At 38.9% G+C, this 27947-nt stretch overlaps 6 protein-coding genes across 17 annotated transcripts; 3 read left to right on the top strand and 3 right to left on the bottom strand.

Annotated features, from left to right (window-relative positions):
- Positions 1-378: 378 nt before the first annotated feature.
- LOC103424802 (U-box domain-containing protein 35) lies at positions 379-3882 on the bottom strand. Of its 3 annotated transcripts, none has more exons than XM_029095169.2 (8): positions 3527-3882; positions 3362-3446; positions 3148-3269; positions 2852-3064; positions 2367-2646; positions 1717-2244; positions 819-1598; positions 379-645 (listed from the first exon to the last, which is right to left on the bottom strand). In XM_029095169.2, exons 1-8 carry the CDS (start codon positions 3703-3705, stop codon positions 601-603), a joined length of 2232 nt encoding a protein of 743 aa, XP_028951002.2. In that variant the 5' UTR covers positions 3706-3882; the 3' UTR covers positions 379-600. The 3 variants fall into 3 exon arrangements, with proteins under 3 accessions (XP_028951002.2, XP_028951003.2, XP_028951004.2); XM_029095170.2 differs by having other exon boundaries at positions 3362-3438; positions 3531-3881; XM_029095171.2 differs by having other exon boundaries at positions 3362-3438; positions 3527-3702.
- Positions 3883-5165: 1283 nt separating this feature from the next.
- Positions 5166-8588, top strand: LOC103455799 (peptidyl-prolyl cis-trans isomerase CYP57). Its single transcript, XM_008395386.4, has 10 exons — positions 5166-5587; positions 5790-5968; positions 6063-6164; positions 6272-6378; positions 6554-6695; positions 6878-7103; positions 7247-7286; positions 7370-7565; positions 7788-7928; positions 8090-8588. The coding sequence occupies exons 1-10, from the start codon at positions 5368-5370 to the stop codon at positions 8228-8230; spliced, it is 1494 nt and encodes a 497-aa protein (XP_008393608.1). The 5' UTR covers positions 5166-5367; the 3' UTR covers positions 8231-8588.
- Positions 8589-13311: 4723 nt separating this feature from the next.
- LOC103455802 (protein ANTAGONIST OF LIKE HETEROCHROMATIN PROTEIN 1) lies at positions 13312-15382 on the top strand. The gene has a single exon (XM_008395388.4). The coding sequence runs from the start codon at positions 13586-13588 to the stop codon at positions 15101-15103; it is 1518 nt and encodes a 505-aa protein (XP_008393610.2). The 5' UTR covers positions 13312-13585; the 3' UTR covers positions 15104-15382.
- On the bottom strand, positions 15248-18335 carry LOC103455800 (RNA-binding protein 1-like). 2 transcript variants are annotated; one of them, XR_532200.4, is made up of 7 exons: positions 17904-18259; positions 17514-17638; positions 16863-17160; positions 16683-16744; positions 16406-16487; positions 15968-16143; positions 15248-15738 (listed from the first exon to the last, which is right to left on the bottom strand). XR_532200.4 is itself a non-coding variant. In XM_008395387.4 (6 exons), exons 1-6 carry the CDS (start codon positions 17944-17946, stop codon positions 16028-16030), a joined length of 726 nt encoding a protein of 241 aa, XP_008393609.1. In that variant the 5' UTR covers positions 17947-18335; the 3' UTR covers positions 15781-16027. The 2 variants fall into 2 exon arrangements, 1 of the variants encoding a protein (XP_008393609.1); XM_008395387.4 differs by lacking the exon at positions 15248-15738 and having other exon boundaries at positions 15781-16143; positions 17904-18335.
- A 1785-nt stretch (positions 18336-20120) lies between these two features.
- On the top strand, positions 20121-24875 carry LOC103455804 (uncharacterized). 6 transcript variants are annotated; one of them, XM_070814322.1, is made up of 13 exons: positions 20121-20422; positions 21260-21434; positions 21597-21680; positions 21786-22027; positions 22147-22390; positions 22492-22571; positions 22657-22741; positions 22865-22996; positions 23080-23193; positions 23451-23492; positions 24108-24192; positions 24319-24422; positions 24471-24557. In XM_070814322.1, exons 1-12 carry the CDS (start codon positions 20280-20282, stop codon positions 24408-24410), a joined length of 1518 nt encoding a protein of 505 aa, XP_070670423.1. In that variant the 5' UTR covers positions 20121-20279; the 3' UTR covers positions 24411-24422; positions 24471-24557. The 6 variants fall into 6 exon arrangements, with proteins under 6 accessions (XP_070670423.1, XP_070670421.1, XP_008393615.1 ...); XM_070814320.1 differs by having other exon boundaries at positions 24310-24422; XM_008395393.4 differs by having other exon boundaries at positions 24319-24875.
- A 98-nt stretch (positions 24876-24973) lies between these two features.
- LOC103455803 (E3 ubiquitin-protein ligase AIP2-like) lies at positions 24974-27091 on the bottom strand. 4 transcript variants are annotated; one of them, XR_001785771.3, is made up of 3 exons: positions 26544-26725; positions 26202-26341; positions 24974-25231 (listed from the first exon to the last, which is right to left on the bottom strand). XR_001785771.3 is itself a non-coding variant. In XM_017323019.3 (3 exons), the coding sequence occupies exons 1-3, from the start codon at positions 26958-26960 to the stop codon at positions 25156-25158; spliced, it is 288 nt and encodes a 95-aa protein (XP_017178508.2). In that variant the 5' UTR covers positions 26961-27091; the 3' UTR covers positions 24974-25155. The 4 variants fall into 4 exon arrangements, 3 of the variants coding, with proteins under 3 accessions (XP_017178508.2, XP_008393611.1, XP_008393612.1); XM_017323019.3 differs by lacking the exon at positions 26544-26725 and adding an exon at positions 26889-27091; XM_008395389.4 differs by having other exon boundaries at positions 26495-26786.
- Between the last annotated feature and the right edge of the window lie 856 nt (positions 27092-27947).

The raw sequence follows: 27947 nt of genomic DNA, 5'->3' as shown, positions 1-27947 counted from the left end.
ACTAAACCTTTTTGCATGAAAAAAAAATGTCAGGATGGGCCCAGGACCATTCTGGTCTCTTCATGGCTCCGCTTCTGCGCAGACTTGTGCGTAGCCAAGTTGATTAAAGTAGTATGTTTCTCGGCCCATTTACACCCAAGTTCAAATTCCACTCCCATTTAGATTAGATTTGATTAGATTATTGCTCGAATAAATAAAATTTACCGACTTCTTTTAGGCCTCCAGTTTTCAGCTAAGTACATATATTCTTCCAGGTTTCCTTTTGAGTCACCACGCTTTAATCTTCTCAAACTTCAACTGCAGAGGGCAGTGATCGTCTTATAATCCAAAAGGAAAAGATTATGGACAGGCACAGCATGAACACAAAGTACAAAGAAGTTAAAGAACAATGATTTACTAATCACAAACCCACCAAAGATTAGCTTAAACCAATCAGTGAACGAAGCCTAAGAATATCAACTTTTTCTTTTTTCTGGTATCAGTTTCCTATTATCTACAAACACTCCTTCAGCTTCTTCAATTGTAACTAGCTTTCCGGCCCTTCGTTCCTCGCGTCAACGGGTGCTTTTGAATTGTCTTCGTCTTCTTTGTACTTCGGCACTATGTTTCAACTCCGACCCTGGAGCTACTCTTATTCAGTGGCTCCTGGTTTTCAACAATGTAGCATAATTAAGACGGTAGCAGATAAAAACTATAATAGAAAATACGAATGAGAATTGTTATTAGCACTCTAAAATAGTTATTATGCACCCATGTTTCCCTCTCTTATTTTCTTCAATAGCAGCGTCCAAACGAGTCTACCAGTTAATGTTACAAACCTGACTACTTGTAGTTGATGTTCTTGATGTGGAAGGACGCGACACAGAGCTTGGAGTTGGACTATCACTGAACCCGGGAGGAGTAGTGTCACCAGTCCTTCCAAAGTCTCTTAACCGGATAAGTTCTGGCACTACAACTGTGCCAAGGTCGGGCCTGTCCTTCTTCCTTAGCTCTGTGCATTGTAATGCCAAGTTAGCGAACGCTAGAGCCTCTTCAATTGGCCAGTCGGTCACTGCTGGATCAAGCATCTCCGAAAATGTTCCCTTCTCGATGGACCTCCTAACATGGTGAGCAAGTCCCATGGCAGGCTTGGCTGTGATGATTTGGAGTAGTACTATCCCCAACGAGTATATATCCGATTTTGTTGTTAACATGCCAGTTTGTTGGTACTCAGGATCGATGTAACAAAATGTTCCGGCGGCTGCAGTCAAGTGGTATTGTGTCACCTCGTCTGCTACAGATGCTGGAACTAAGCGTGCTAGCCCGACATCACCGATCTTGCTTACAAAGTTCCGGTCTAATAGGATGTTTGCTGGCTTTAGGTCACGGTGTACAAGGGGTTCCGGCTTTGCTTGGTGAAGGAAATGAAGTGTTGTTGAAATTTCAGCAGCTATTTTGAACCGTCTCCTCCACGAAAGTGGGGGGGTGTTACCTCTTCTAAATAACCGATCTTCTAAGCTTCCGTATTCCATGTATTCGTATACTAGGCATCCGAATTCGGGGCAGGCACCAAGGAGGAGAACCATGTTAGGATATCTAATGCAGCTCAGGACCTCAACCTGCATGTCAACACAAAATATGATCCCGTTTGATAACCATTTCGTTTTTTTTGTTTATTTTCTGATAGTACAATGTTTATGTAATGTTCCAAATCTCAAAATTATATCAATAGCATACCTCCTGTTGGAATTGCTTCCTCCCTTGAGAAGCATCAGGTCTCAAAACTTTGATAGCAACCGGCGTGTGATCGAGTTTGCCTTTGTACACAGGTCCATATCCACCCTCACCAATTTTATTCGCTGATTCAAAATTTTCCGTAGCTTCTTCAATTTCTTCAATGGTGTACTTCCTATACCGGAGATCATTATGTGCCAAAGCATTCAACGCCCGGTTCTTCTCTTCTGCCTCTTTCTTTGCCTTCATCTCTGCCTGTCTTCTTCTCTGAGCTTCCATCTCCGCCAACTTCTGCGACGCCTCAGCTGCTTCTATAGCTGCTTTGCACTTAGCCTTCTCCATTTCCACAACGGCAAGGGCCGTCTGTTCAGCAAGCTTCACTTCCTCGAACTTTCGCGCCTCCTGCATCCACTGACTAAGCTCGTTAGCCTTATTTTTTGCCGAGATTGCTTCTTTGCAGGCCGAGCTGTACATGTCCATCGTTTGCTTCAATTCGAGCTTTAATCTTCGCATTTCAGCCTCCATATCCCGCTGTAATCGATCAAACAGTTAACAGCCAGATTATTCTTTTATCTAGGCCTTGATTTATAAATTTTTATGCTACCAAGTTACTAATTAACTTCTCCTACAAGCAACCACTATGATAAACTTACTGCAGAATGTCTGGATGAGTCCTTGGGAGAATTTAATGCACTAGAGAAGTCGAAACATTGGTTTGTCATATCCACTGATCCAAACAATGGCATTGAAAAGTCACTTTCATCAGCATTCGAAGTGCGGTTGCTAAGCGAAGACCGTGCTGCAGTATGGTTAGCCATGCCGACATTAATATCCAACAAGAGATTGTTCGGAGCACTCCTTGTCCTCTCGCGCGCTGCAGGCATTTTGTCCGGTCCTGGAACCTTCCACCCTCCCCTTAATGCAGGCTGTCCTCTGCTTCCACCAACAGCATTACAAAAACCACAACTTGTTAGCATAAGAGAAATTCTCACTGCACGATGTTTTGTCTTACTTAAAGACACGACGCTTTGCAAAAACCTCAACCGTGCAATTAAAAGAGATCAGAGTTGAAGAAAACTGAGAAGAAGTGAGATTTTCTCAACATGTCGCCCTGAAGAGAATTAATTAAAATACGTACCTAACTCCGTTTTCAAATTCATTATTATCTGCTGGGATATGATATGGAAGTCCCTGGGAGGATGGCTGTTTTGGTGGAACTGCAGTATTAACCACTGGCCTCTTTGCAGTTCTTGTTGACAACATCTTCCCTTTCTGAATTACGTATACAGAACAGAATTCCGGCGCTAATTTTACAATGCTGCTGGGCACATCATTCCCACTTTTAAACTTCCTGTGAAGAACCACAGCATCAGAACGTAGCTAGAGAGAGGGAGAGAAACAGGGAGAGGGAGAGGGAGAGGGAGAGATTTAAACCTTGTAAGAGCATTCCTTGTTGATGCACCAACTACAATAATATTGAGGTAGTTGCAATTGACATATTCCAAAAGTGCTTTTGCAACATCACTGTCATCAAGGATAACCTCTTTCACTCGTGCCTAGAATTTGAAAAAGTAAAATCAAACCTATTAGACCCTTTAAGCGATATTACGCGTAACACATTAGTGATAGGAATGATGCACGTACGTACCCCTTTACGAGCGCAATATGCACGGTAAGGAACAAAAACACCACGTCCATTATTATCACCCGAATCAGCATCACTCTCTGCGTAACTCCGAAAAGAAACAAAGAAATCACGTTGACAAGGCCAAACAATGTGTTTCGAAAATGAAGCAGAGAAAATAGAGGGTACCTACGATTGTTTTTGTGCTTGACATGGATGAGGATGATGTACGGCTTGGTGCCGGCGGTTACAAGATGATCAATAGCCCACCGGACGGCATAGTTGCTGTTCTTATTGTCCTTGTCGACAGCCACGGCGGTTGCATTGATGGGTGGAACGGCGTCGTCCGAGGAGTAATGGGAGGCCATTTTGCGTGACGCCACTAGCGCAGCACTAGCACAAACACGCACCAATGCCGCTGCCAATGGCACCGCCCTCCACGTCCACCGCTCCGGGAAAGCTTGAGACGCAAGAAAAGAGGAAAAGGGAAAGAAGAAAGGAAGAAGGTTAGCTGATTAGGGCCTTCTGTTGGTGTGGTTGTGGAACTGTGGAATCACATGCTTGGCTAAACATGGAAAATGCAACGTAACTAACTTTTAACCGACTCTCGTCCGTTGGCTTGATTTAGGCAATTTTTGACCTGGCCATGACCAAATAAAAGGACTTCTACTTAGGTTTGGATTTTTGTTGAAGCTTTAAGACAAGTCAAACAAACAAAGAGGGAAATGGGACTTTGAGAGGAACAAAAATGTTTTTGTTGAACAAAATTTGTTCAAGGATTGGTAGTTGTTTGATATCTATGTTGTGCAGAGGTTACAAATTACAAGTATTCGGCTTAACTGTTGGCTATCAAGTTACAAACTATGTTTACAATTTTTCACAGGGAGACAAGTGGCTTAATAAAACAATGTATAGTAGGAAAAACAATTCAGTCTGTCAGGAACATCAATAGGTACACTAAGTATCATATTACAATTGATTAAATTTTTTTTAAATCAAATAATTGTATTATTACACTAAATGTACCGACTGTGTTCCCGGCATACTGAAAAATCTCTGGTATAATAGTATTCAATTACGATTAACCTCTATTTTGTTTATTTCTTAAAAGAATAATGACTAGTTCTTAGTTTAGTTGTATTTTTTTTTAATTTTAAAAGAGATCTCTAATTCAAATTCACTGCAACTTGATTGAAGAAAAGATTACCTATTCAAAATTAGGGTTTGATATTCTTTTTCATTTGTAAGTGAGAGGTTTTAGGTTCGATTATCGCAAAAGGCGAATTTGAGCCACATAATTGCTAGCTTATTGCGAGGCTAAGCTCACCCCCACTCCTTAGTGTAGATAATATCGTTTGTTAAAAAAATAATAATTAGGGTGTGCAAATAATTCATTTATAAGACGTTTTATGTCATAATGACTAGACCAACTCGACAAGTATTAGTTACTACATGCGCTTAAAATGTTATGATTTACCCCTACTTTGCTTACTCATATTTCTCAAAACTCTCTTGAACCAGCACACTATGAGAATAACTTATTGAATATTGTGTTTGTAAAGTGATAGTACTGAAAATAGAACAATTCAATAATGGTATGTGTTATCGAGAAATAATTTGAACTTGTGAAAAACCTTGAACACGTAATATCTTTCTTTTTTTATCAAATGTCCAATTGGACGAACGCATGATATTTTTTCGATTTACTTTTTTTATCACATTGCCAAATGACACCCTCAGTTTCATATAAATTTTTCTTCTACACTAAAGCTTAATGACATATTAACACGTGAACGAGTAAATTATTTTTTCGAAATACCAACTTCTCCAAAGGGTACCAAATCTCAGGCCCGCGGATCCGCGGAAGCCAAAAGCCAAAATATCACCAAAACGACGTCGTCACCAACCGGCGGAATCGAAAAAGAAAAACCCTTCTCCCCCAATTAGCCAACCAGAAATACTCAGATAACAATCGAGTTCCCAAATCCCCAGTGGACTCAAATCTCCTGCAGCGCCTCAATCCGTGAGCAATGTCGTCGATATACGTGTTGGAGCCGCCGACGAAGGGGAAGGTGGTGCTGCAAACGACGCACGGGCCGCTGGACGTGGAGCTCTGGCCCAAAGAGGCCCCGAAGGCCGTCAGGAACTTCGTCCAGCTCTGCCTCGAAGGATACTACGACAACACAATCTTCCACCGCATAATCAAAGGCTTTCTGGTTCAGGGCGGCGACCCCACCGGCACCGGCACAGGTAATTTAAAAAAAGATTGAGAATTTCGGTTCGTGGATTTGTATTGTTCTCTGGGTTACTTCAGTTTTGGATTTTGAACTTGAGTTGGGTAATTGCTAAAAAGAATGAGAATTTTGGTTCAGGAATTAGTATAGTGATCTGGGTTACTTCGGATTTAGGATTTTGAAATTTTGAACTTGAATTGTTGGGTGCATTTTTGCAGGGGGTGAGAGTATTTACGGTGGTGTTTTTCCTGATGAGTTTCATTCGCGTTTGAGATTCAAGCATAGGGGTTTAGTTGCTTGTGCAAATGCCGGTACACCCAATTCGAATGGGAGCCAGTTTTTCATGAACTTGGATCGGAGTGATTGGCTTGACAAGAAGCATACCATCTTCGGAAAGGTGATGATTAACTTCAATTCCGGCACTGGCAGTTTAGCTTTATAGAAGACCAAGCAACCGAACTCATTCTTTTGTTGTTTGTATTGTTTTTCAGGTGACTGGGGATTCAATCTATAATCTTGTGCGGTTGGGTGAACTCGAAACTGACAAGGAGGATCGGCCTTTGGACCCACCCCCAAGGATACTATCAGTAGAGGTAGCTAAACCTGGTCCTTGAGTAACCTTAAGCTTTCCTCTTTCTATATGCTTATGTGATTTTTTTCCTGTTCTATTTTATTTTTGCTGTCAAAATCTGTGTTTTAGGTGTTATGGAATCCTTTTGATGATATTGTTCCAAGGGTACGTGCAAAGCCTTCGAAGGAATCCACAAATGATACTGACAACAAAGACACAAAGAAGAAAGCTGTAAAGTAAGCTTCTTCCTTGCCTGAAGGAATGTGTACGTGTGCGTTTGTGTGAATGTTACTTTGTTTTTGTACACCTGTGTCTGTGAAAAGAAAATGTATTATGCCATGATATATGTTATCTAAACTGTCACTACACTTCTTCGGTATCTTATGCGCATGGTTTGTTTAAAAAATGCAGAAAGCTGAACTTGCTTTCATTTGGAGAAGAAGCTGAAGAAGAGGAGAGAGAGTTGGCAGCTGTCAAGACCAAAATCAAGAGCAGCCACGATGTATTGGATGATCCTCGTCTTCTGAAGGACGAAGTTCCTTTTAATGAATCGGTAATTATCAGGCGTCCTTTTTGTGATGCCTTGTTTATATAAAACTGTTGCAATTTTGCTAATTTAGGCCCATTTGTTTTTTTTGAGTGTGATCGGTAATCTACATATGCATGTTCCGGTCTTTCTCACTTAGAAATTGATAATCCAAGGGACTTATCTTTGACAAATGTTTTTGTACGCAGAACATTGATGCCAAAACAAGGCATGTACAGTTATCTGTCAGAGAAGCTCTAAGCTCCAAGAAAGAAGAGCCCAAGAAAGACTCAGAGTCCAAATTTTATAATACCCTTGATCATAGCGATGATGATGATGATGATGAGGCCAACTTTGATGCAAGAATGCGCCAGCAAATACTCAAGAAACGAACGGATTTGGGAGATCTCCCACCAAAGCCAAAGCTGAAGAATGGTATTTAATTCTCCTCGGTGTATTATATTTTCTCCTGATTGGGAATAATTAATGCATGATTGGTTGCCGTATAATTTGACAATGCTTTGTACTGCCTTAATAATATTATGTCCATTTTCTTAACTTGCCACATCCATATGCAGGGAGATCTAGCCCAAAGCGGCATGAAATACCTACGTCAAGGTAAACATTTTGAATTCAGACACTGTCAGACACAAAACATCTGAAATATCTTCACAATAATCTCTTAATCTCCTTTTTGCCAGGTCCAATGTTGAAAGCATTGATGATGATCAACAAAAGGTGGATAAGCTGTCCTTGAAGAAAAAAGGGATAGGATCCGAGGCAAGAGCTGAGCGCATGGCAAATGCTGATGCAGACTTACAGTTGCTGGGTGAAGCTGAAAGAGGAAGACAATTGCAGAAACAGAGGAAGCGTAGAAATCAAGGACGAGAAGATGAAGTATGTGTTATTGGCCCTTTTTATGTATTGTTTTCTCGATTTACCTCTTTACTCCCCTGCCTTCCCTTCAGCCCTGGGAGTAGGCCAATTGATTCACTTTTTTATTCTATTTATAAAGTAGTTAGTAAAAAATGTCAAAACCCGTTTATTTTGTGGTTTTTTTTTTTAGAAGATACTTTGTGTGAATTTATAACCATGTTTTTATGGATTGGATGCTTTTAGGTTCTCGCAAAACTTGAGAAGTTTAAGAAGGGAGTATTCGAAAAGGGCACAGCCCCAGGTATTGAATCTGGAGGTGGCAAAGATGAAGACTTATCCGATTGGAAATCAGTTCCGTTAAAATTTGCTCCTGAGAAAGGGAAGGTAAGATTCATAGGTTCATATGTATTTATGCCATTTCATTGGAGTGATATAACAGTAACTAGCTACTATCTCCCTTCCTCATTTCTTCGAACAAATATCAGTTTGCTATTTATCTAATTTGTGCTTCCCCATGGCTTAAATTTTCCTGTAAATCATTGCAGGATCACATGTCTCGCAGTGAGGACCTAAATGACTACGTCGTGCATGACCCTCTTTTGGAGAAGGGGAAAGAGAAGTTTAACCGGTTGCAAGCCAAGCAAAAGCGACGAGAGCTAGAATGGGCTGGCAAATCCCTTACTTGATCTCATCTCTGCCATGTCCTAATATTTGAGACCGAACCGAAGCTATGAGAACTCATCCCGTTGTCTTTGCTACGCTGCCTGCCCGCTGAAATCTTGAGCCACATTGTTCGACAACAGTTCATCTCACACCTCTATGGGTCATCTGACCTACCAGAGCAGCCGAAGGCATGATTCTGCATATGTATTCCTCTGTATTGTAGCTGGTGCTTTCGCTGCCGTCACCTACTGTAATATTTTCTGCTCAATATTAGGTTCGACAGTTTTGATGTATTTCTCTTTGTATATACCTCAAACAAGTCTTAAATTCTTAACGAGGCAGTTGTAAGAAAATCAAATGCACAAGTTTCTTGTTAAGCTAGGTCAAATTTGTTTCTCTCATCTATTTGCCTGCATTCGGGATGTCATTGCGGTGGTTTTTTAAATCAAATAACGCATTATCACGGAGCTAGTTTTGCCACGTGGTAGTTGGTTATTGGCTTAAAAAACCGACACGGTGGTGTCCTAGCAAGTCATTTCCAATTTTGCAGGCTTAACATTTTCAAAGGTTCTAGACGCAGACGTAAATGTATGTATGATATATCAAACATCTGACACCTGCTTTGGCAACAAGAATCAAAGAAATATCAGCGATGTTTGACCAGGTAAACATTGTTAGACCGACCAACTTGCAAAAGCCATGTCTTGTTTCTTTGCATATGCAACAATGCACCGACTGTAGTCATAATTGACTGGAAACTTATAACAATATATTCTAACTGGATTATGACACTTGGTTTACTGGATTGTATTTTTAGCACACTGAAAAAATTTCGTAATTTGGATAAAGTTTCATTTCGATGCTTGGGAGTTTGATTATCGTGATTTGAACCTTTGTAATTTACTAATTGTTGTAATTGAAGGACAACAATTTAGATTTATTAATTTATAGGTGTAAGAATGTCACACACGTCTTTCAATTTCTAGTTATATAAGTTGTCACACCATTGTTCTTAAGCTGAGGCAATTATTAAATTACATAAACTAATTGCGGCAATTAAAATTAGGAAAATTAAAGTGAAACTCCGTTCAAACTTCAAGGACGAGGGCGTTACTTTGAACAAGAAAAGAAAATTGGTTAAGGCAATGGTCGCCAACGTAATTACCAATCCATTGTTGGATGTTGAATGTGAACAAGAATCTTAGAAGAGTACAATGTTGGAACATGTCCTCCCTCAATGTTCCTTAGTTGGACCGCCTTTTTCTTACAACTTACAATCTTTGTTTTTTTTGGTCAAATACAACAGACTATCTGTTGTTTATAATTTTTGTGTCAAATTTTGTTTTTCCTTGGGAAATTTAGCAATTTCATGTTACCTTACTACCCATGAAAAAATATTTAAATTGTAACCAAATTTAAATGTGGTCAAAAGTTAGTGTATGTTGAACTCAAATCCTTTTTTAATTTTGTGTTCAGGAGTTTATGAATCAAGAGATCCGGACCATTCACTTCAAATCTTACAACTTTCATTAGCCAATCTCACCAGTACACTTCACACAAATTGAGGGTTTGAATTTCTCTCCCTCTTTTGAACAGTTTAAATTTCTAAACTACAAGATTCGGAAAAAATCTAAATTTCGTGTACATTGTTGAATTTGCTAGTTTGTGGGGCCCTAGCCAACTGTATATATTTGTACTATGCGTACAATGTTCCAAAAATTAAAATTATTAAATACATGAGAAATAAATATACGCTAAGAACTTGGTAGCTAATCCAAAAGAGTAAAGAAGAGTTTGAAAAGCCTATGCCGTTTTTTCTTTTAAGAATAACTAATAAAAATGGTTTGAAAACTTTGAATTTTAACGATAATGATAAAATAAAAGGTAAAGTGAATAGTATCATGATTAATTTTTTAGTGTAAAAATGTGATTTTTCGTTAAAATGAACAGTACCGATAGTTTTTCGTTAAAGTTCAATTTCTTCTAATCTTGTAGCACAAGCAATAACTCTAGTCCAAACCAAGGTCTTAAATATCGATATTATCGGCAATATTTCGCCGATAATATTGTTTTTTTTAAGAGGGGGATATTTTCACACGTATCCACCTTATTTTCATCAATATATCAGGATAATATCGATAATATCGGTAATATCGTTAATATCGAGATAATATTGGTAATATTGGTAATATCGGGATAATATTGATAAAATAAACATAATAATTCAGTGTGCGTGTGTGTCGGTGTGTGTGTGTGCAGTGGTGTGTGTGTGTTAAGATAAGTTACATAATATAATATATATAATATATATATATATATAATATAAATCCCCCAAACGGGCCAACTTTTGACAAGACAAAAAGTAGTGGTGGTTGGTTTCATACGAGTGGCATGTTAACAATTACACGCAAAACTATTTTGGGGATTTATCATTTGATGATTACTCTTCATAATACACTTACTCTACACATAGAGATGATGAAGATAGGGAAAATTTTGAACCTCATAGGAACTCTATGTGATACTAAGTCACTCATGTATCTTACCATGCAATGTATAAAGTGTAAAATATTGTACTAATTCATTATATATAAATGATTATGGTGTGTTTAAACTTCTTTCATTAATTACTACATATTTTCTAAACTCACAATGTTTGTCAGCTCGCTATATAATCAACTTAAATCAGTTAAATCCATCATGCAATGCATTTCCTTCCAATTTTTTGTGATAAACTAATAGATAATTGACTAAATAAACATCCTGCAAAGTTTCAATAAAAATTTCCAAGTTTTTCTTACAATTTCCGTGGTTTTTATTCAATTTTTATCGATATCGATAATATCCCGATATTTCCATCGAAATTTCCGTGTTTTTAGACTACCGATATTTCCGAAATCAACGATACTTTAGATCTTGGTCCAAACCAATCTTCATATTATGGGATGTATAACTTTGCTTTTCTTGGAAATTCATATTCGTGGAAAATGTAACTAATAACTAAACGATAGGATATTAGGATATGAAATAAACACTGTTTTGCTTTTTTTTTTTATTAAATGTAAGGCTTTAGTTTGATTGTCAATGACAACTCCCAATCATTCATGCAACTGAATTCCCCAATTAACCATGCACATCTATGTAGCACGACATGACTTATAAAAGCCTGACCACACAATGAATAAAATCAACCTCACAAAAGCACGATACATGTTTTGTGGATTTGGATCCTCTCCAGAGCTAATGGAGAGGATCCTCCTGACCAAATATTATGAACTGTTGGATTTTTATTGAACGGTTACAAACAGGTGGGTCATTTTAAAGTTAATATAATTATAGCCGTTGAATGAAAATCTAACGGTCCATAACACTTGATCATGAGGATCCTCTCCATTAGCTCAATAGAGGATCCAAATCCATGTTTTGTGTAGTCGCATTCGAATTGCGTATGTCATAACTTAATGTGAACACTGCTTTAATCAATCAACTGTACATTTTGTTTACATTTGAAGAGTAGTATCGGGAAAATTAGATATTTAAACAATATTTTGTAAATCAGAAAATGTTAAGGATGTTTTTAAAGTGGAACTCTTCATAGATTATCTTCCCATCATGTTTTTTGCATAATATTTTATAATATTAGCATGGAATTTCACGTTAAAACATGAGGTGATAGAAAGCCCAACTTTGAGTGAATCTCCTTAGCATTTCTCCATAAGACTAGACTCCATGAAATTTCTGGGCACCTCATGTTTTTAGTACAATATTTTATAATGTTAACGCGAGAATTAATTTTAAACAATAAGAGGTGATAGAGAGTCCATCAAAAGTCTCATTTGAGAGGGTCTCCTTACATTTCTTTTCTCTTGCAAACCACACGACGTGACTGTTTATTTTATATTAATATACAGAACATAATTTATAAATTATGTTTTAAAAATTAATCTACCTAACATTACTCACATCAGAATATCTGGCTGGCCCACGAAATTGATGATCCCATTTCTCATGGCCAACACACGCATTTTCCAAAAGATTGGTGAAAATTGTGAAAAAGGCACGAGTTTGGTGTTCTTTTATTCCAGCAAAGTAACATTCCAAATTCCAATCACACCCCTTTAAGCCCAAAAATGAAAGAGAAAATAAATAATATTAAAAAAAAGGTCGGCAGGTAATCCCAATGTCACCGTCATAAACCTACCGACCACCGCCACAATCCTTAAACCCCCGTTCACACCTGCCACCTGTACACCCCCGCGCCTTTTCTTATACACGTTTCACACACAGCGTCCCCCCAGTCAACGGTTTTCGTACACGCCATGTTCTTTCAGTCCTTCCCCATTAATTAATTATTTTGTAATCCACTTTCTAGGCATTTTACAAGTGTTTCCACTCATCTTTAATTAACATTCAATTAAAAGGCTACTCCTTGGTTTAGTTTTTTTTTTTTGGTCAGATAATAAATTCATTATATTAGATTTTAGATTAACGAGCTGATTGAGTTCGAACTCATACTATAGTAAAAAAAATAACTCATCTCTTTACTATTTTAGTATATGGCCATTTACAATAAATGATTCAATAATATATTGACACATTAATATACACAACAAATGTTTTATTTCAGCGAAACTCTTGAATATATAGAATTTATTTCTTTAAATCCTAATTGTTCATTTATGTTACATCGAATGCAACCTGATCTCGTAAATTTACTACATGTAAAGATCAAAGTATTACTCAAAGTTAACGAGAAAGAAAAACCATTTAGGTAGTATTTCCAAAAAAGTTACAAGGGGATCCATGGGTTTATGCATCACTGATGGTTCTAGAATTGCTAAATCCACCACGAAGTAGTCTAGTAGTTGTTTAATATGAATTTTAAGCCTGTAATACACACGATACGTCATGAGTTGGATCTGTGACATTGTAGAACACATAACATTAATCAAGATGAGACTGAGATGTATCTGTAAGACTTTCCGACTTAAAAAAAAAAAAAACTGTTCTGACGAAACTATTATTTAATTCCGTTTTGAAAAAATGTATTACTCGTAATTAAATATTACTTAACTTGTTAATCATTACAGTGATAGATGATCCATCCCTCCATCTCCCTCATCTGTATGTATCAGCGTTGGACTTATATTCTTATTGTAATGGGAACAGGTAGTGACGTATAAGTCGTATTTATACAAATAATACAGATCCTCTTCCTTCCTCTCCACATTTTCTCAACTTGTCAATCTACGCGTTCACACTTGCATATTTCATATTTCAAAAAAGCCAAACACCTTTTCTCCTCTTTTTTTACTATTTTGCTGCTGCTTCTTCCTCAATTTCCTTGTTATGGTTGTTGTCTGCAAATCTCACCTTATATGAAACTCGACCTCCAAACAGACCCAGCAGCTGAAGACCACGCCACCGTCTACTCCCTCCTCCAGAACTCTCTACACACGCAAATGAACGAGAACGGAAGCGCCAAGAAGCGGCGTCGTAGAGACACCGGCGGCGGCGAGAAGAAGAAGAAGGACCTCAAGGGAATAATCGCCTCCTTGTCGTTGCTCGAAGAGCAGGAGAAGCAGGACGAGCGCGACCACGACAGGGCATCGAATGACGACGCGTCGTTAATAGAAGAGACGCACAAGGAGAGGAACAAGGCCATGCTGGAGTACTACTCCGATTTGCAGGAGTGCTACTCGGAGGTGGAAGAATCCGAAACGATGAAGCGGAGAAAATCAAGAAGCGCCGCCTGTGCGGTGGTGGTGACGGCGGCGGTGTCGGCGGAAGCTGATGGAGTCGAAAAAGGTAAACCGGGAGTCGGGTCGGGTCACCATCGGCGGCTGTGGGTCAAGGACAGGTCGAAAGCGTGGTGGGACGAGTGCAACCAGCCGGATTTTCCGGATTCGGAATTCAAAAAGGCGTTTCGGATGGGGAAGTCCACGTTCGATTTAATATGCGAGGAGCTCAACTCCGCCATCGCGAAGGAGGACACGACGCTGCGGAACGCGATTCCGGTGCGACAGAGAGTGGCGGTGTGCCTTTGGCGGCTGGCCACCGGCGACCCGCTCCGCCTCGTGTCGAAACGATTCGGACTCGGCATCTCGACCTGCCACAAGCTCGTCCTTGAGGTCTGCTCCGCGATCCGGACGGTGCTGATGCCCAAGTACCTGCAGTGGCCGGAGGAGAGCGCGGCGAGGAAAATTAAAGACGAGTTCGAGGGTATTTCGGGAATTCCAAACGTTGCTGGGTCTATGTACACTACGCATATACCCATCATCGCACCCAAAGTCAGCGTTGCTGCATATTTCAATAAACGGCACACGGAGAGGAACCAGAAGACTTCGTACTCGATTACTGTGCAGGGCGTGGTGGACCCCAAAGGCGTTTTTGCCGATGTGTGCATCGGATGGCCAGGATCAATGCCGGATGATCAGGTGCTGGAGAAATCGGCGTTAAATCAGAGGGCTAATAACGGTTTGCTGAAGAACGTGTGGATTGTTGGGGGTGCTGGGTACCCTTTGATGGACTGGGTGCTGGTGCCTTACACCCAGCAGAACCTAACGTGGACCCAGCACGCTTTCAACGAGAAGATTGGGGAGATTCAGAATGTGGCCAGAGATGCGTTTGCTAGGTTGAAGGGAAGGTGGTTTTGCTTGCAGAAGAGGACGGAGGTGAAGCTGCAGGACTTGCCGGTGGTTCTCGGGGCGTGCTGTGTTTTGCACAACATTTGTGAGTTGAGGAATGAGGAGATGGAGCCCGAGCTCCGGTTCGAGCTCATCGACGACGAGATGGTCCCGGAGGTCGCTCTTAGGTCGACGAGCTCGATGAAGGCTAGGGATGCCATTGCCCATAATCTATTGCACCATGGCCTGGCGGGCACTAGTTTCCTTTAGGTCACACCGCTCGGCTCCTTACATTTGGAAATCGCAATCTGACACGTGCAATGCAAGAAGCAGAGATTCTCAAAATTATTATTCTTTTGGTTATTGGTTGTAATTTGTGTGTAAGGGCTCTCTGTAAAAGGTATACTTTGCCCCTCTACACAAATGGATGAATTGTATTTTGTAGTAGTCTTTTTATAAGCTAAGTTATATACATCAAGAACACAGAAACACGGTGCTGTAGCATGAGATTACACTCCAATTGCCATATAAGAGAACATAAATTATTTATTTTGCGTGATTTTCCATCTTGTATCTTGCGTCATGAGTTCAGTGTACTCCCTTTAGTATTTGTAATGTGAACTCTTTTCATTGGATGACCTGTCTCACGAGAAAAACTTCGGTAGAGTTGTTTGACCACTCTATTCGTTCGAGACCTGTCACAAAAGTGTGAGAACATCTATGTTTGAGTACATACCGACCTCACCGATTCCACCAGGCGTGAGAACTGCCCTAGTTCAATAGCCCTACGGTTCATCTCATGTCTCATTCCACCAGGCGTGAGAATTCCTATAATGCTTCGTCGCATCCCTGGTTGTATGCAAGATTCTCGCCCGCTTCGCACCAACTTTGTAGGTTGTTTTCTCCTAATCAATTTGTACTAGTCTATTTAGTTTAAGAATCTGTGATAGTTAAATCGAGGGCAAAACGACGTTTAATTTTTTCATGATATCAAGTCATTGTCATTAAGACCAGCTATCAGTTCCCCAAAGTAGGAGGCATTTTCCATGCTTAACACTTACCTTTCGAACAGTATTATAGCTCAATGACGTCACTGAAAGCATCACAGTATACAAATAGTAAGTTGAGACCTACCGAAAACATCACGAAACAGGTTCCAGCAAGCCGCAGATTTCATCTCAGGCCATTTTTCTGTCACCGCGGGATTCCAATTCTTTGTTCTTTGCCATCATCTGGTAGACTGAATGGAAAATGTGCAAAATGGATCTTCAATGCAGGGGACTCGGGTTTCTTGTTATCAAACTTGTAACCTGCATGCGTCCACATTGCATAGGTTGATAAGTGATGAGTTTCCTCAAATTACTAGACACAATGAAGCTTTATCAATTAACTCATTCCGTTAAACGGGATTCTAAACCATAAAAGGTTAGTTACATAATCGGTTTCTGAATATAACGTACAATTTCCTTAAAAAATTTGGTTATAGAGGTCTATGGTATATTGATAACTGGAATATTGATTTCACATTTATGCCGTACATGGATAGATCATGGTTAATTGCTCATGTAATACCTTGAAGAGCTTCCATAGCAGTCAGAGCACACTTCGCATCAGCAAACTCTACAAAGCACAGAACCATAGCCTTATCTCCACTCTGCAGTTCATGTAAAGGTCTAGTAAACACTGAGGGAAGCTCGAACAAAAGTAAAGTACGAGGACGTTGATAGAAATAACAACAAATAACTGTGTGCCCCTCAATGAAAAAAGTAGTTGCTAGATCACACGTAGCTTGTCTGCAATGAGATCTATGAAGGTTACTCAACAGAAGTAGAAAGATAAGAAGGCTTACACGTCTAGGCTCCTTGTGAATGACTTTGATTTCTTTAAAGCCAATAAATGGACGGAATATATCTTCGTTGCAAGTCAAGGTTTTTAAATGACAGAACAAAGCAGTATAATAAGCATATTTCAGCGACGATCATTTCCATTTCAATAAACTCTGAATCTACGGTTAGAAGTAAAAGGATACGGCCTACTTCTCTTCGGGTACAGTCAGTGGGAAGTCCATCGACAAACAAAACATTTGATTCCCCTTTCACAGGAAGACCATCAGCATTTCTCGAAGAGCCAGCCGGCCTTTCTAAATTTATGTCTGCAGGAAGATTTGGACTAATGCTTACTGCAGAAACTTCCAGTCTTGGAACTTCTAAAAGCGATGAATAACCCTTTGTGCTAGCTCTTGCTGTTGCACCAAGAACCGGTTCAGGACAAGACCGAAGACCCACAGCATCATCTACAGCATATGCGCCAGTAGTCATTGATCTTATCTGCAATCAGATCAAAGACCACAATTCCTTCATAATAATTCATATACATTAACACATGAACATTATCATATACTTGGGGCTTGTCTGGGACTGTTTCCGGAAGGCTAAACTCGATTTTTTACAACGAAAACCGCTTCTGAATGCCTTTGGGAGATTAAACTTAAAAGCATTTACGGGTCATAAAGCACTTCTACTGAAAGTTCTATTTCCTAGAAGCACTTAGATTTTAACAAAATTTTTGACGTGTTTCTAATAAAAGCACTTCTAGCAAAAGCGCTAACGAGCACATGTGATTCCTACCGAAGCAGTCACAAACAAGTCCCTATAGCAACTCATAAAAGTTAGTGTCTTACATCTCTCTGCAGAAAATCGGAAGCATAACTCCGCTGCGTATCGGTAGAAGGAATCGTTGGGTTGAATAGCAATGAGGGTGTTTCCGACGACAAGTAGCCAGGAAAGCTTGGCCTCGCAACACTGTCTGTCCCAATACAATATAATCCACCCATCAATCATTTACCAATTTCCTTAATCTTGTATTTAACAGTTATACCGTATAATTAAGAAGCACACAAACTTTCCAATCAAGCATGAATTATAAACCACCTAAGAGTGATGAAAAAGTAATAAAATTTCTGTTTGGATGCTGAGAAAATGCGGGAAAGTGAGTGAAAATTGAATGCAATTGTTCGGGAAAATTGAAAATTTCGAGATTGTGGAATTAGGGTTAGGGAAAAAGAGAGAACCTATTTCGGGCGGGGTGAAGTATATACGGTACGGATCGCCCATGTCTTCTTCTTTTACCACCTGGTTCAGCTGAGATCGCCTTCTTTACTAATTAAAACCCCCTTTGCGTTTGGTTTGGTTTGGTTTGTACTTCGCAAGTTTACAGTACCGAATTGGCGCATCCCAGGTCGAAACGCCCTAAGTTTTGGCTTGTAATGGTCGGGATGCCCGTAAGTGGACCTCTAGACCGGATCGGTTTGGATCGGATTACACTATCTTGACGGCCGAGAACATATTTATTGAATTAAATCTGATTGTCGATGATTATATTATTTCGTTCTAGTATTAGATCGGAATATCAATCTCTTGCTTATGCGTGTGCCGAGACCGAGACACATGGATTTGTTACATTCTACAAGAGCTTGGGGTTCGGGTGTCATTTATTGTTTTACTTTATCGTGACAACATTACTGCCGCTTATCTTTCTTTTAATCTTGTTTATCTTACTCGTACTCACGCATATTGAATTTAATTATCATTTTGTTCGTGAAAAAGGCCCATGGCAGTCGTCCAATTTGTTATGTTTCTTCAATTGATAACTTGCTGACCTGCTTACCAAAGCTCTCCATCAGCCTCGTTGTGGTGTTCGTTGCTTCAAACTCGTTCGACGAGGCTCGTCCAGTTTGAAGGGGAGTGTTAGAATAGATTTAGTTAATTCAGAATCTTCTTAGTTATTATACGAATGTAACTTTTTATTGTATTATTTTAGAATATTTTAGGATTCTGCCACATACGGATTTTGTCAAACCCTATATATCTATTATAAATATTGTATCATCTTAATTTTTTTTTGTGAACCATGTATCATCTGAATTTAAGAAGTCATATATCTATAATTATATTACTAAACTAAAACATCCTTCATATTTGGTTTATTACAGTTTATTCGAACCAAAATCCGATTAATTGAAATACCTATGTGTACGGTTGTTACTCCTGACCCAAACTCAACTTGTCAATCTGAACCTTTCCTTTGGCCTTGGACCACTTTGTTCATAAAAAAGATGAGTTTGTTATACTCGCCAGTCACTACAAACATATGATCGTATACGTGTGAGTCAAACTTGAGACATTCTCCAATCATACAAAATTATCCCTAAAGTATCCGATCATATGCAACTCACTACATTTCATCGGTATCTGTGTTATCTTTTTGATGTGGTAATAATATGTCTATATACATGGTAATTTTTATTTACTTTTCTTCAAATCTCAATTTAAACCTAGATTCTGTATTTATGGAGTTATTTACCCAGTTATCATATCGTAGAATTATTCATGCTAAATTATTACCGTCAAATGCGCTTTGACCAAATCACCCACAAAGACAAAAGAGTTAAAAACAGTGGTTCTCTGATTCTAGACCTGTCCGCAGGGGATTGAATCTCCCCAGTAATTACAAAACGAGGTCCAGGGTGTTTAAGCAGAGCCGCTACATCACTGACCTGGGCGTCCAACAAATCCACGTCCCTTTACTTGCAAGTGCACTTCACGCCCCAATCACAACCAAATACAGGAGCTGTCATTAGAGAGGTCCAACTTTCCGCACAGAAATACCGATACGTGATATTAGTAATTTTATTCAAAATTTAGCATGTTTATTTAAATTTTACTAATATACTATAAAACTAAAGAAGCGAGGTGTAATGGAAAAATTAGTCATTTGTGACTAAAAATTATGAGTTTTAGTAGTAGAAACAACCTCTTGTAAAATGAAAGTAAATCTGTGTATAATAAATATTCTTTCCCAAACCTCACAAAGCAGAAAATCTTATTAACTTAGAATCATCCTTTTATTGTAAAAGTTAATTATATAAATAACGTTGTCAACCTATATCATTACACGTACAACATAAAATTTTCTCCTGTTATCCTTCTGATTAAATGCGTTGTAGTGTCGTTAAATATGACAACTACACTTCACCACAACGTGGAGTGCGTCACACTCCCACTCCCAAGCGCGTGAATGCGCCACTCATCCTGCAGCAGCAATCTGGAAATTATTGATAAAGAAAGCAAAGAGCTGCCATCCTCTGCCTCGAAACCTCGTGGGCTCGCCATCAACTTCCAATCGATCACCGCCACGTCATCCCGAGTCATAGCAAAAAGTCCCGCCCGTACACGTGGCGAGCGATGGCGGTTGGGGTGTAAAAAGGGGAGAGGCATATTTTCTGAGAGGTTCTCTTTCGTCATCTACTCGTCGTTGCAATAAAAACGAGGCTCTATCAGAGGAGGGAGAGTGTCTGTGGAGAGCGGGAGTGCCGATTACTCTGTGTTTCTAGAGAGAGAGAGAGAGAGAGAAAGAGAGATACCGTGAGGGTGAAGAGAGAGAAAGAATGGAGGATCGGGAGGAGCAGGAGGAGGAGGAGGAGGAGGTGCTGGGGTCGAGCTTGACGATGGAGAAGGTGGCGGCGGCCAAGCAGTTCATAGAGAACCACTACAGAGCTCAGATGAAGAACATTCAGGAACGGAAGGAGAGGTAATCTGCAATCTGTAGCTTTGATTGCTTCTGGATTTTCTTACTTAGGCTCTGTTTGGATTGCTGAATAATGTAGTTTGGGTAGTAATCCGAGCTCTGAATCGTGAAACTATTCGGTGTTTGAATTGGGTGTTGCCATTTCATGAATTGGTTTCGATTTCTGCTGTTTGGTTGCTGAGAAAATGTGGGAAGAACGAAATGTGTGGTGTTATTGTGTTTTGGTTGGTTGAAAGATATTCTGTAATGTTTTGGGTTGAGGAAATGTGGGGGTGAGTAAAGAAGTCAGATTTTTTTTAAGATGGAAACCAACAATCATGGGGAAATGAGGGTCTAATAGGGTAGTGTTTCCGTTTGGAAACGAATTGAGGTTTGCGGAATCTGATCCATGTGGGTTCGGAACTTGTTATTGTGTTTATTTGGTAATCTAGATTGTCTTTGTTTGATTTGGGCTGTACAGCTATTAGACTACTACCCTTTGTCTGGATCAATAATAGTCATATGTTTGATACAATCCAATCTATCTAGCAAGGGCAGTTCTTCTCTCCCGAAATCTCCCAAATGAGAAGAGGCCGCGTAAAATTTGAGGTTAATGATAGGGGTTATTACATTTGCTTTTGATAGAGCTTCACGCTAAAGTTCTAGAATGGAAAGTAAGAAACTTCTCCTCTCACATACTGCAATTTTCCGCGAACATGGTATTCATTTTCTGAAATTTTCTTTTCTTTTCCATGTTTTAATTTCAAGACTCAGATATTCTAGAGAAATCTTTCAAGGCTACCGCTTTAATGTTTAAGTTCACAGATACAAGGAGCTGACGTTATATTCTTATTGCTGCAGACGCTGGGTGTTGGAAAGGAAATTAGCTTCGTCAGATGTGCCAAAGGAGGTACAAATCAACCTGATCAAAGACTTAGAGCAAAAAGAGACAGAATTTATGCGACTTAAAAGGCACAAGATATGTGTTGATGATTTTGAGCCTTTGACCATCATTGGTAGGGGGGCCTTTGGTGAGGTCAGTATTTAACATAGTATTCTAAAGAATGTAGTAAACTTTTCATTGGTCACTGGACTCAAGAATGTATTAAACTTTTCATTGGTCACTGGACTCATGTTAGCTAGAAGTTACATTTTATGCTTTAGCCATGGTTGCTAATTATTCACTCTCAAACTATAGGTCCGATTGTGTCGGGAGAAAAAATCTGGCAATATCTACGCCATGAAAAAGTTGAAGAAATCTGAAATGCTTAAGAGAGGACAGGTAAGATCACATATGCGACTTTGTTCCAAACCCATCACTGGAACTCGTCCCGAGATTTTCATCATGGAAATATTGCTGTTGATGTATTTTCATTTTGCCTTGTAGGTGGAACATGTTAGAGCTGAAAGAAACTTGCTGGCAGAAGTTGCCAGCCATTGCATAGTTAAACTATACTACTCCTTCCAAGATGCAGAGTACTTATACTTAATCATGGAATATCTGCCTGGGGGTGACATGATGACTCTGCTGATTAGGGAAGACACCTTAACTGAAAGTGTGGCAAAATTTTACATTGCACAGAGCGTACTGGCCATAGAATCTATTCAGAAACACAACTACATACACAGGTTGAAGAAATCTACAAATATCATGTTGTTAAATATTTTATTTTGTTACCAGAATATTTGTTAGGTGATATATTAAGTTGCAATCTTGTCTCACCACTTCATTTTTGCTGCCTTTGCAGAGACATTAAGCCAGACAACCTGCTTCTGGATAAAAATGGTCACATGAAACTCTCAGATTTTGGCCTCTGTAAGCCTCTTGACTGTACAACTTTACCTGCACTGCATGAAAATAGAACTATGGATGACGAAAATATGACAGAACCAATGGATATCGACACATGCGTTCCTGATGCGGATAATCGGAGTAGTTGGAAAAGCCCTGCTGAACAGCTGCAACATTGGCAGATGAACAGGAGAAAGTTGGTATGTTATCATCTTTATGGACTGGTTTTTGCAGTACATCTTTAGCCTTAGCCCTTAGAAGTTTTCCCCTCACTCTATTGTTTTCTTTCCTTCTTCTAAAGGCATTTTCAACTGTGGGGACACCCGACTACATTGCACCTGAAGTGTTATTGAAGAAAGGATATGGGATGGAATGCGACTGGTAAGTTTATACTGCTAATTTTTTTTGCTTTCTCTCGCCTTCTTTCATCTTTGTGTTTGTGATATGTATTGTTTGATGTATTTAGGTGGTCATTGGGAGCAATAATGTACGAAATGCTTGTTGGTTACCCTCCATTTTATTCAGATGATCCAATAACTACATGCAGAAAGGTAATATGCTTAACACTCATGTAACTCTGAGTGCAAGGTTTCTGTGGTGAGTCGTAGGTTTGAGCTAAGGTCACTTCAGTTTCACATACAAAGTCACTCACTCTATTTGTCAATTTATGTCAGATTGTTCATTGGAGAAACCACTTAAAGTTTCCAGAAGACGCAAGGTTGACAGCTGAGGCTAAGGATCTTATTTGCAGGTTGCTGTGTGATGTTGAACATAGGCTAGGTACTGGTGGGGCACTTCAAATCAAAGTAAGGCTCTCCTATTTGAATAAGTTGTTCCTCTGATGGAATATTTTCATTGTCTTAAGTTTCTAAAAACTATGTTGTATCAGTCTCATCCTTGGTTCAAGGACGTTGTGTGGGACAAACTCTATGAAATGGACGCAGCATTCAAACCAGAAGTGAATGGGGAGCTTGATACCCAGAACTTTATGAAGTTTGATGAGGTATCTTACAAGATCATCCTTTTATTTCTTGTATCATTGTTTATTTGTTTTTCATATTCTGCACCGACTCACCAACATTATTGTTTTTTTTTAACACTTCTACAATCACTTCTATAATTAACAATTTAACAGTTCAACTGAACTCTACTTTTTAGCTCCTGTACACTTTCATTCATATGACATGTAGAAGCGTCATTACATTACTGGCAAACCTATTCAAATATTGACTTCCGTACATCTTTTGCATTCGTGCTTAGTTGGACCCACCAGCGTCTACAAGAACTGGATCTTCACGAAAGGTTTGTAACTGTGATGTTGTCTATTTACTCATGATATGCAATACACGTTCTATAAGACATGATATGTAATACTTTACATAATCAATTGGCATTATGATCATCAGTTCTTTTGAAGAGAAAGCCCAATTCTCAATATTGGGTTCCCTTTGTTAAAAAGGCACCAGAGCTAAGAGAACTACCGTAGGAAAAATAAAACATCATAGCGTAGGCCTTTTTATCTATGTTTGTCTTCGAGATGACGTAATGCCAAATTAAAACTGTTGTTTCTAGCCAGCCACCATGAAATTCGCATTAGTGCCGTTTGATGCCAATGAGTCTGTTTCTAATATTCTGAGAGGAGAATTTGCTTGAAAAATCAATCTCAGTTGGTTTTTGCTTATATGTCATCTTGTGTAACATTATTTTCAGAACTCAGAAGGATTCTGCATTATTAGGCAACACGTCCTTGCTCCTTTGTTATCTATAGTGTTCTCATGTCTATTTTCCAGAGCATCCACGAAAATCTGCAATAGCCTGTTCATGAGAACTCATGCGACATTTTTAGGGCATTTATAATTTAGTATAAAATTATAAATGTACAATGTGTATTCCTTATCACCTTATAATTTCATGCAGTTACAAATGACTCCCAAAGATTTAAGCTTTGTTGGCTACACATACAAGAACTTTGATGCTGTGAAGGGGCTTCGCCAAGCTCTTGGTACGTAGTGTTACTCCAATGTCAACTCTCGTTTCCAGAATCATTTTACTTTACTGGAATTACCTGATGTAATTTTGTTATGAACATAAGTGGATGAAAAGCTTATTTATTCGCTAGTATATGCAGGTGATGCTAGAGTAGATTTTACTGCTGAAAGGGCAGCCAAGGAAGCCGAGTTACAGATGCTTGCATCAGCCGGTGATCCCATGTTACCATAACACCAAATCCCTAGGGATAAAAAGTAACAAGCTGAGCGTGCAGATGTATGCTCATGTCCTTATTCGGGTTCGTATTCAAAGAAACTAGGCATATCTTTCGAAGTGGCTGCCGCGCAGTTAGCCAGATTACCATTTAAGTGTACAGAAGTAACTATTGAAGACGACCATGAAAGCCCGGAAAAAGGGCGAGTGAGAGACTTCAGTAATTAGGTTTTGTGAATTAGCATTTTAGAATTAAGGTAGGCTGAGAATTCTGGGAACTGGTTGTCCTGGCTGCCCAGGTTGGCGGTATTGTGCAATGCCATCTCTAGTGGCAGTTTCTGGTCAAAAGTATTAAGTATTTCATGGCCAAATTACCATGAAACTCAGTAGCCATTTTACAAGTAACTATTTCTCTGTTGCGGTTGTATAAGCTTTTAAGGGATGGACTTGAAATTTGCTACTCGTAAAAATATGTTGCTTCAATTTTCATGCTTCCATATTACATCATATGCCTCTTATTCTGGACCAAAATGGAATATGACAAATATATGTACGAGGTCAATTTTTTTGTTTGTTTAACGTCTATTGAACTTGGACTTCATTAATATATTGGTATTACACTCATATTTTTCGGCACACTATGAGAGTAATTCCTGAAGAGTTTAATATATCGGTATCAGACTTTTTTTTCCACTTACAGTGGAAGGCCTTAGTATGTTTGTTTATGGAGTTTGGACATGTGTTCTAGCCGTTGGGATGGGCTCTAAGTGCGCCTGCAAGTGGCTCTGCTGCCTGCTTTTGGTCGGCTCACTCTCCTTCCGCACTTGAAAGCCCCGTGCCTGATAGAAAAAAGGGAATTTTAATTAAAATTTTTTGATTCTGTTTATTTTAATGAAAAATCATATTTTTATATTAAAAAATAATCTTGGTACTATTTATTTTACCTTTTATTTTGTCCTTATCATTAAAACTCAAAGTTTTCAAATTATTTTTATTAGTTTTTTTAGAAAAAAATTAAAATCGTGGCTCATCAGGTGACACAACGTGATTTTGGATCACCTTAGTCAGTAAATTTGGCTATTATAGCCCGTGTGGTTTGTCGGGCTCTCTCTGGAGCCCAGTTGATTGGGTAGGGCCGTAGTGGTTTTGGGGAGCTTGAGGGTCAGATTTGTGATTAGGATGAGGCTGAAATACCAGTGTGAATCTTTCCGTTCTTGAAAATGATGGATAACTGTAACTAACCACTAATTGTTTTCCTTTTGAAATTAAAAAAAAAAAGCTTGATTCTCTTTTTGACTTTTTACACATAATTACTCTAAAGAATATGACAACACACTACCATGCACTTTGCTTCAATTGCTTTTTGACGTGACGTGGTGCAGGGACAGGATGGTCATTTTGTTAGTCAAAGAGAATCATCTTTGTTGGGTCAGGATCCATTACTTTATTTCTGTCGTTATGGGAAATGATAAATTTATTAGATTAGAGCCGACATTGTATCAATTCTTGTCGTCGTGTAAAGACAACACTCCTCTTCATCAAGTCATTTGTCTTTATTTCTGTCGTTTGAGAGTTGAAGCTGGCCTCCACAGAATATGACAGCACAACTACCATTCACTCTACTTGATCGACAGATACCGCAAAACCATCGCGAACCTTTTTACCAAGTTATTATGATTTCACCCCATCAATCAAATGTTGTCTTTTGTATTGTTCTAGTTTTCCTAAAGATTATATTTAGAGACATGCTTAATGTGATGGACTGAATGAGAATTTATGCAAATTTGACAAACTGGAGAAGCAACATACATGTATTCACCACCTCCAATAGCATTCGCAGCTCCTTTTCTGTCTTCCTCGGCCTCCTCCTCCCGCTCCTTCCAACTCTCGTACTCGTGATCATCCGTCTGCAGCTCATGCCGGCATATCGGACTAGAATTGTGCTCCTCCTGCCACAATCAAAACAACCCAAAAACCCCAGTCGGTCAGTCACTCGAAAATCGAATTGAATGCAACCAATGAGATACAGTAGCAATACAACAAACGTTCAAAAATTCGAATTCCCAGCCATGGCTTTAGGCTTGGAGGGTGAAAAAGTGTGCCTGCAGGGCAATTCCTGCATTTTGTCACCGACAACCAAGTCCTCCTTACAAATGTAGCAGTCGGCGTCCTCTCCGAGCTTCTTCAACGCTTCCTCCGTGATCATGATCACCGGAAGATTAGCAATTACCTGTTTGCTCGCAGGCCGAACCCTTGGAGCCGCCCTCACGTAATCCAAAACCCCCGGCCCCAAGATTAACGGCATGTGACACCACATGGTCGAGAATCTTAACAAAAATCTAAATGGATATTACTAATACATAATGACATATAGCGCGAGAAAGTAGTTGAAAATCTCATCTAAAATTTATAACGATAATGACCCGTGAAGGATAAGACTAAGAAAACATTGCAAAAATAAAAAATATATTTTTGAATAGTAACTATTGCATTTACCTTTCTTCTTTCCAAACGAGTAGATTTGCAAAGACAATTACTATTTAAAATTAATAGTAAAGCCAATTTCATTGCCCTTATCCTTTCCTTCCTAAAACAAGTAGAGTTGCTCTAATGCTCCAGATGAAAATTTACATAAAAAGAGACTACCATGATCAAGGTTAAAAAGCAAAACAGAGCTAGAGTTTGAATGCAAATTACCACATAATAATTGAATGCTTGTCTTTTATAAATGGTCGGGTCAACGAAGGCTTGCTTTTTTCTCCTTTTTACACTAATCACTTTATTTCTGTCCCGTGAGTTGCAGTTGGATTCTACAAGATGACACAACACAACCATTCAATTTACTTTACTTGCAACTTGATAGACTTGGAATCATCATAAAAACTGTTGAAAATTGAAATAGAAAGGAACGAAGTTATCCGAAAATTGTAAAAGTCTTGAGTGGTGAATGATTCTTGGGATGAGTCGTGGACTAAATCGCTCTCTTTAAGACGTTTTGCGGCTCTATCCAAAGTGTGCAAGCAGTTCACAAACACCACATCGTCCCCAAAATAAAACAGCCCAGAACCTTCTTCTGATAAGATTCTTCCTTGCACACCAAAAGAACATTCGAACTCACACCCTTTCAATATGTTGCTTTTAAATCAATATATGTAAAACTTTTTTCTTGCTTTTCTTCTTATCTGCATGACCCAAAATTACAAATATATATATATATATGTTGGTGTGTATCCTGGTATCCGTTGAGATGGCGACTTTTATAAATCATGATTGCATGTGTGTACATATGTATATATTATAATAATAAAAAATATATTGAGATTGCAAACCGTAAGAAACAATGCAATTGAAAGCCAAAACGCCAGGAATCATGGCAATCAAAAAGGACAAAAAATCACAACGGGACAAAACGTAGTCAATTCAAATTGAAAAAGAAAACAAAACAGTTTGAAAATTAACTGGTAATAAAGGAAAATATTATGTATATAATATTGGTAATAAAACAAAATATAAATATATTTAAATATTTAAATAAAAACATAACTCTCCAACATA

This window comes from Malus domestica, chromosome 15 (assembly GCF_042453785.1).
Source record: "Malus domestica chromosome 15, GDT2T_hap1".
Taxonomy (NCBI): Eukaryota; Viridiplantae; Streptophyta; class Magnoliopsida; order Rosales; family Rosaceae; genus Malus; species Malus domestica.
Note: the sequence above shows the minus strand (reverse complement) of the source record. Positions and strands in the feature narration are given on the sequence as shown.

What these genes read in the sequence shown, in the direction of transcription:
- LOC103455799 (XM_008395386.4), top strand. Translation starts at nt 5,368, where the DNA reads ATGTCGTCGATATACGTGTTGGAGCCGCCGACGAAGGGGAAGGTGGTG. An exon ending in ATCAAGGACGAGAAGATGAA is followed by an intron (nt 7,566 to 7,787) that starts GTATGTGTTATT and finishes GGATGCTTTTAG; the next exon opens with GTTCTCGCAAAACTTGAGAA. An exon ending in TTGCTCCTGAGAAAGGGAAG is followed by an intron (nt 7,929 to 8,089) that starts GTAAGATTCATA and finishes AAATCATTGCAG; the next exon opens with GATCACATGTCTCGCAGTGA.
- LOC103455802 (XM_008395388.4), top strand. Translation starts at nt 13,586, where the DNA reads ATGAAACTCGACCTCCAAACAGACCCAGCAGCTGAAGACCACGCCACC.
- LOC103424802 (XM_029095169.2), bottom strand. Translation starts at nt 3,705, where the DNA reads ATGGCCTCCCATTACTCCTCGGACGACGCCGTTCCACCCATCAATGCA. An exon ending in AAGCACAAAAACAATCGTAG is followed by an intron (nt 3,447 to 3,526) that starts GTACCCTCTATT and finishes TTCTTTTCGGAG; the next exon opens with TTACGCAGAGAGTGATGCTG. An exon ending in ACAAGGAATGCTCTTACAAG is followed by an intron (nt 3,065 to 3,147) that starts GTTTAAATCTCT and finishes GGTTCTTCACAG; the next exon opens with GAAGTTTAAAAGTGGGAATG.
- LOC103455804 (XM_008395392.4), top strand. Translation starts at nt 20,280, where the DNA reads ATGGAGGATCGGGAGGAGCAGGAGGAGGAGGAGGAGGAGGTGCTGGGG. An exon ending in ATTCAGGAACGGAAGGAGAG is followed by an intron (nt 20,423 to 21,259) that starts GTAATCTGCAAT and finishes TTATTGCTGCAG; the next exon opens with ACGCTGGGTGTTGGAAAGGA. An exon ending in CAATAACTACATGCAGAAAG is followed by an intron (nt 22,742 to 22,864) that starts GTAATATGCTTA and finishes AATTTATGTCAG; the next exon opens with ATTGTTCATTGGAGAAACCA.
- LOC103455800 (XM_008395387.4), bottom strand. Translation starts at nt 17,946, where the DNA reads ATGGGCGATCCGTACCGTATATACTTCACCCCGCCCGAAATAG. An exon ending in CCGATTTTCTGCAGAGAGAT is followed by an intron (nt 17,161 to 17,513) that starts GTAAGACACTAA and finishes ATCTGATTGCAG; the next exon opens with ATAAGATCAATGACTACTGG. An exon ending in TGCTATGGAAGCTCTTCAAG is followed by an intron (nt 16,144 to 16,405) that starts GTATTACATGAG and finishes GGACGCATGCAG; the next exon opens with GTTACAAGTTTGATAACAAG.
- LOC103455803 (XM_008395389.4), bottom strand. Translation starts at nt 26,709, where the DNA reads ATGTGGTGTCACATGCCGTTAATCTTGGGGCCGGGGGTTTTGGATTAC. An exon ending in ATGCAGGAATTGCCCTGCAG is followed by an intron (nt 26,342 to 26,494) that starts GCACACTTTTTC and finishes TGATTGTGGCAG; the next exon opens with GAGGAGCACAATTCTAGTCC. An exon ending in ATTGGAGGTGGTGAATACAT is followed by an intron (nt 25,232 to 26,201) that starts GTATGTTGCTTC and finishes TTTTTCTATCAG; the next exon opens with GCACGGGGCTTTCAAGTGCG.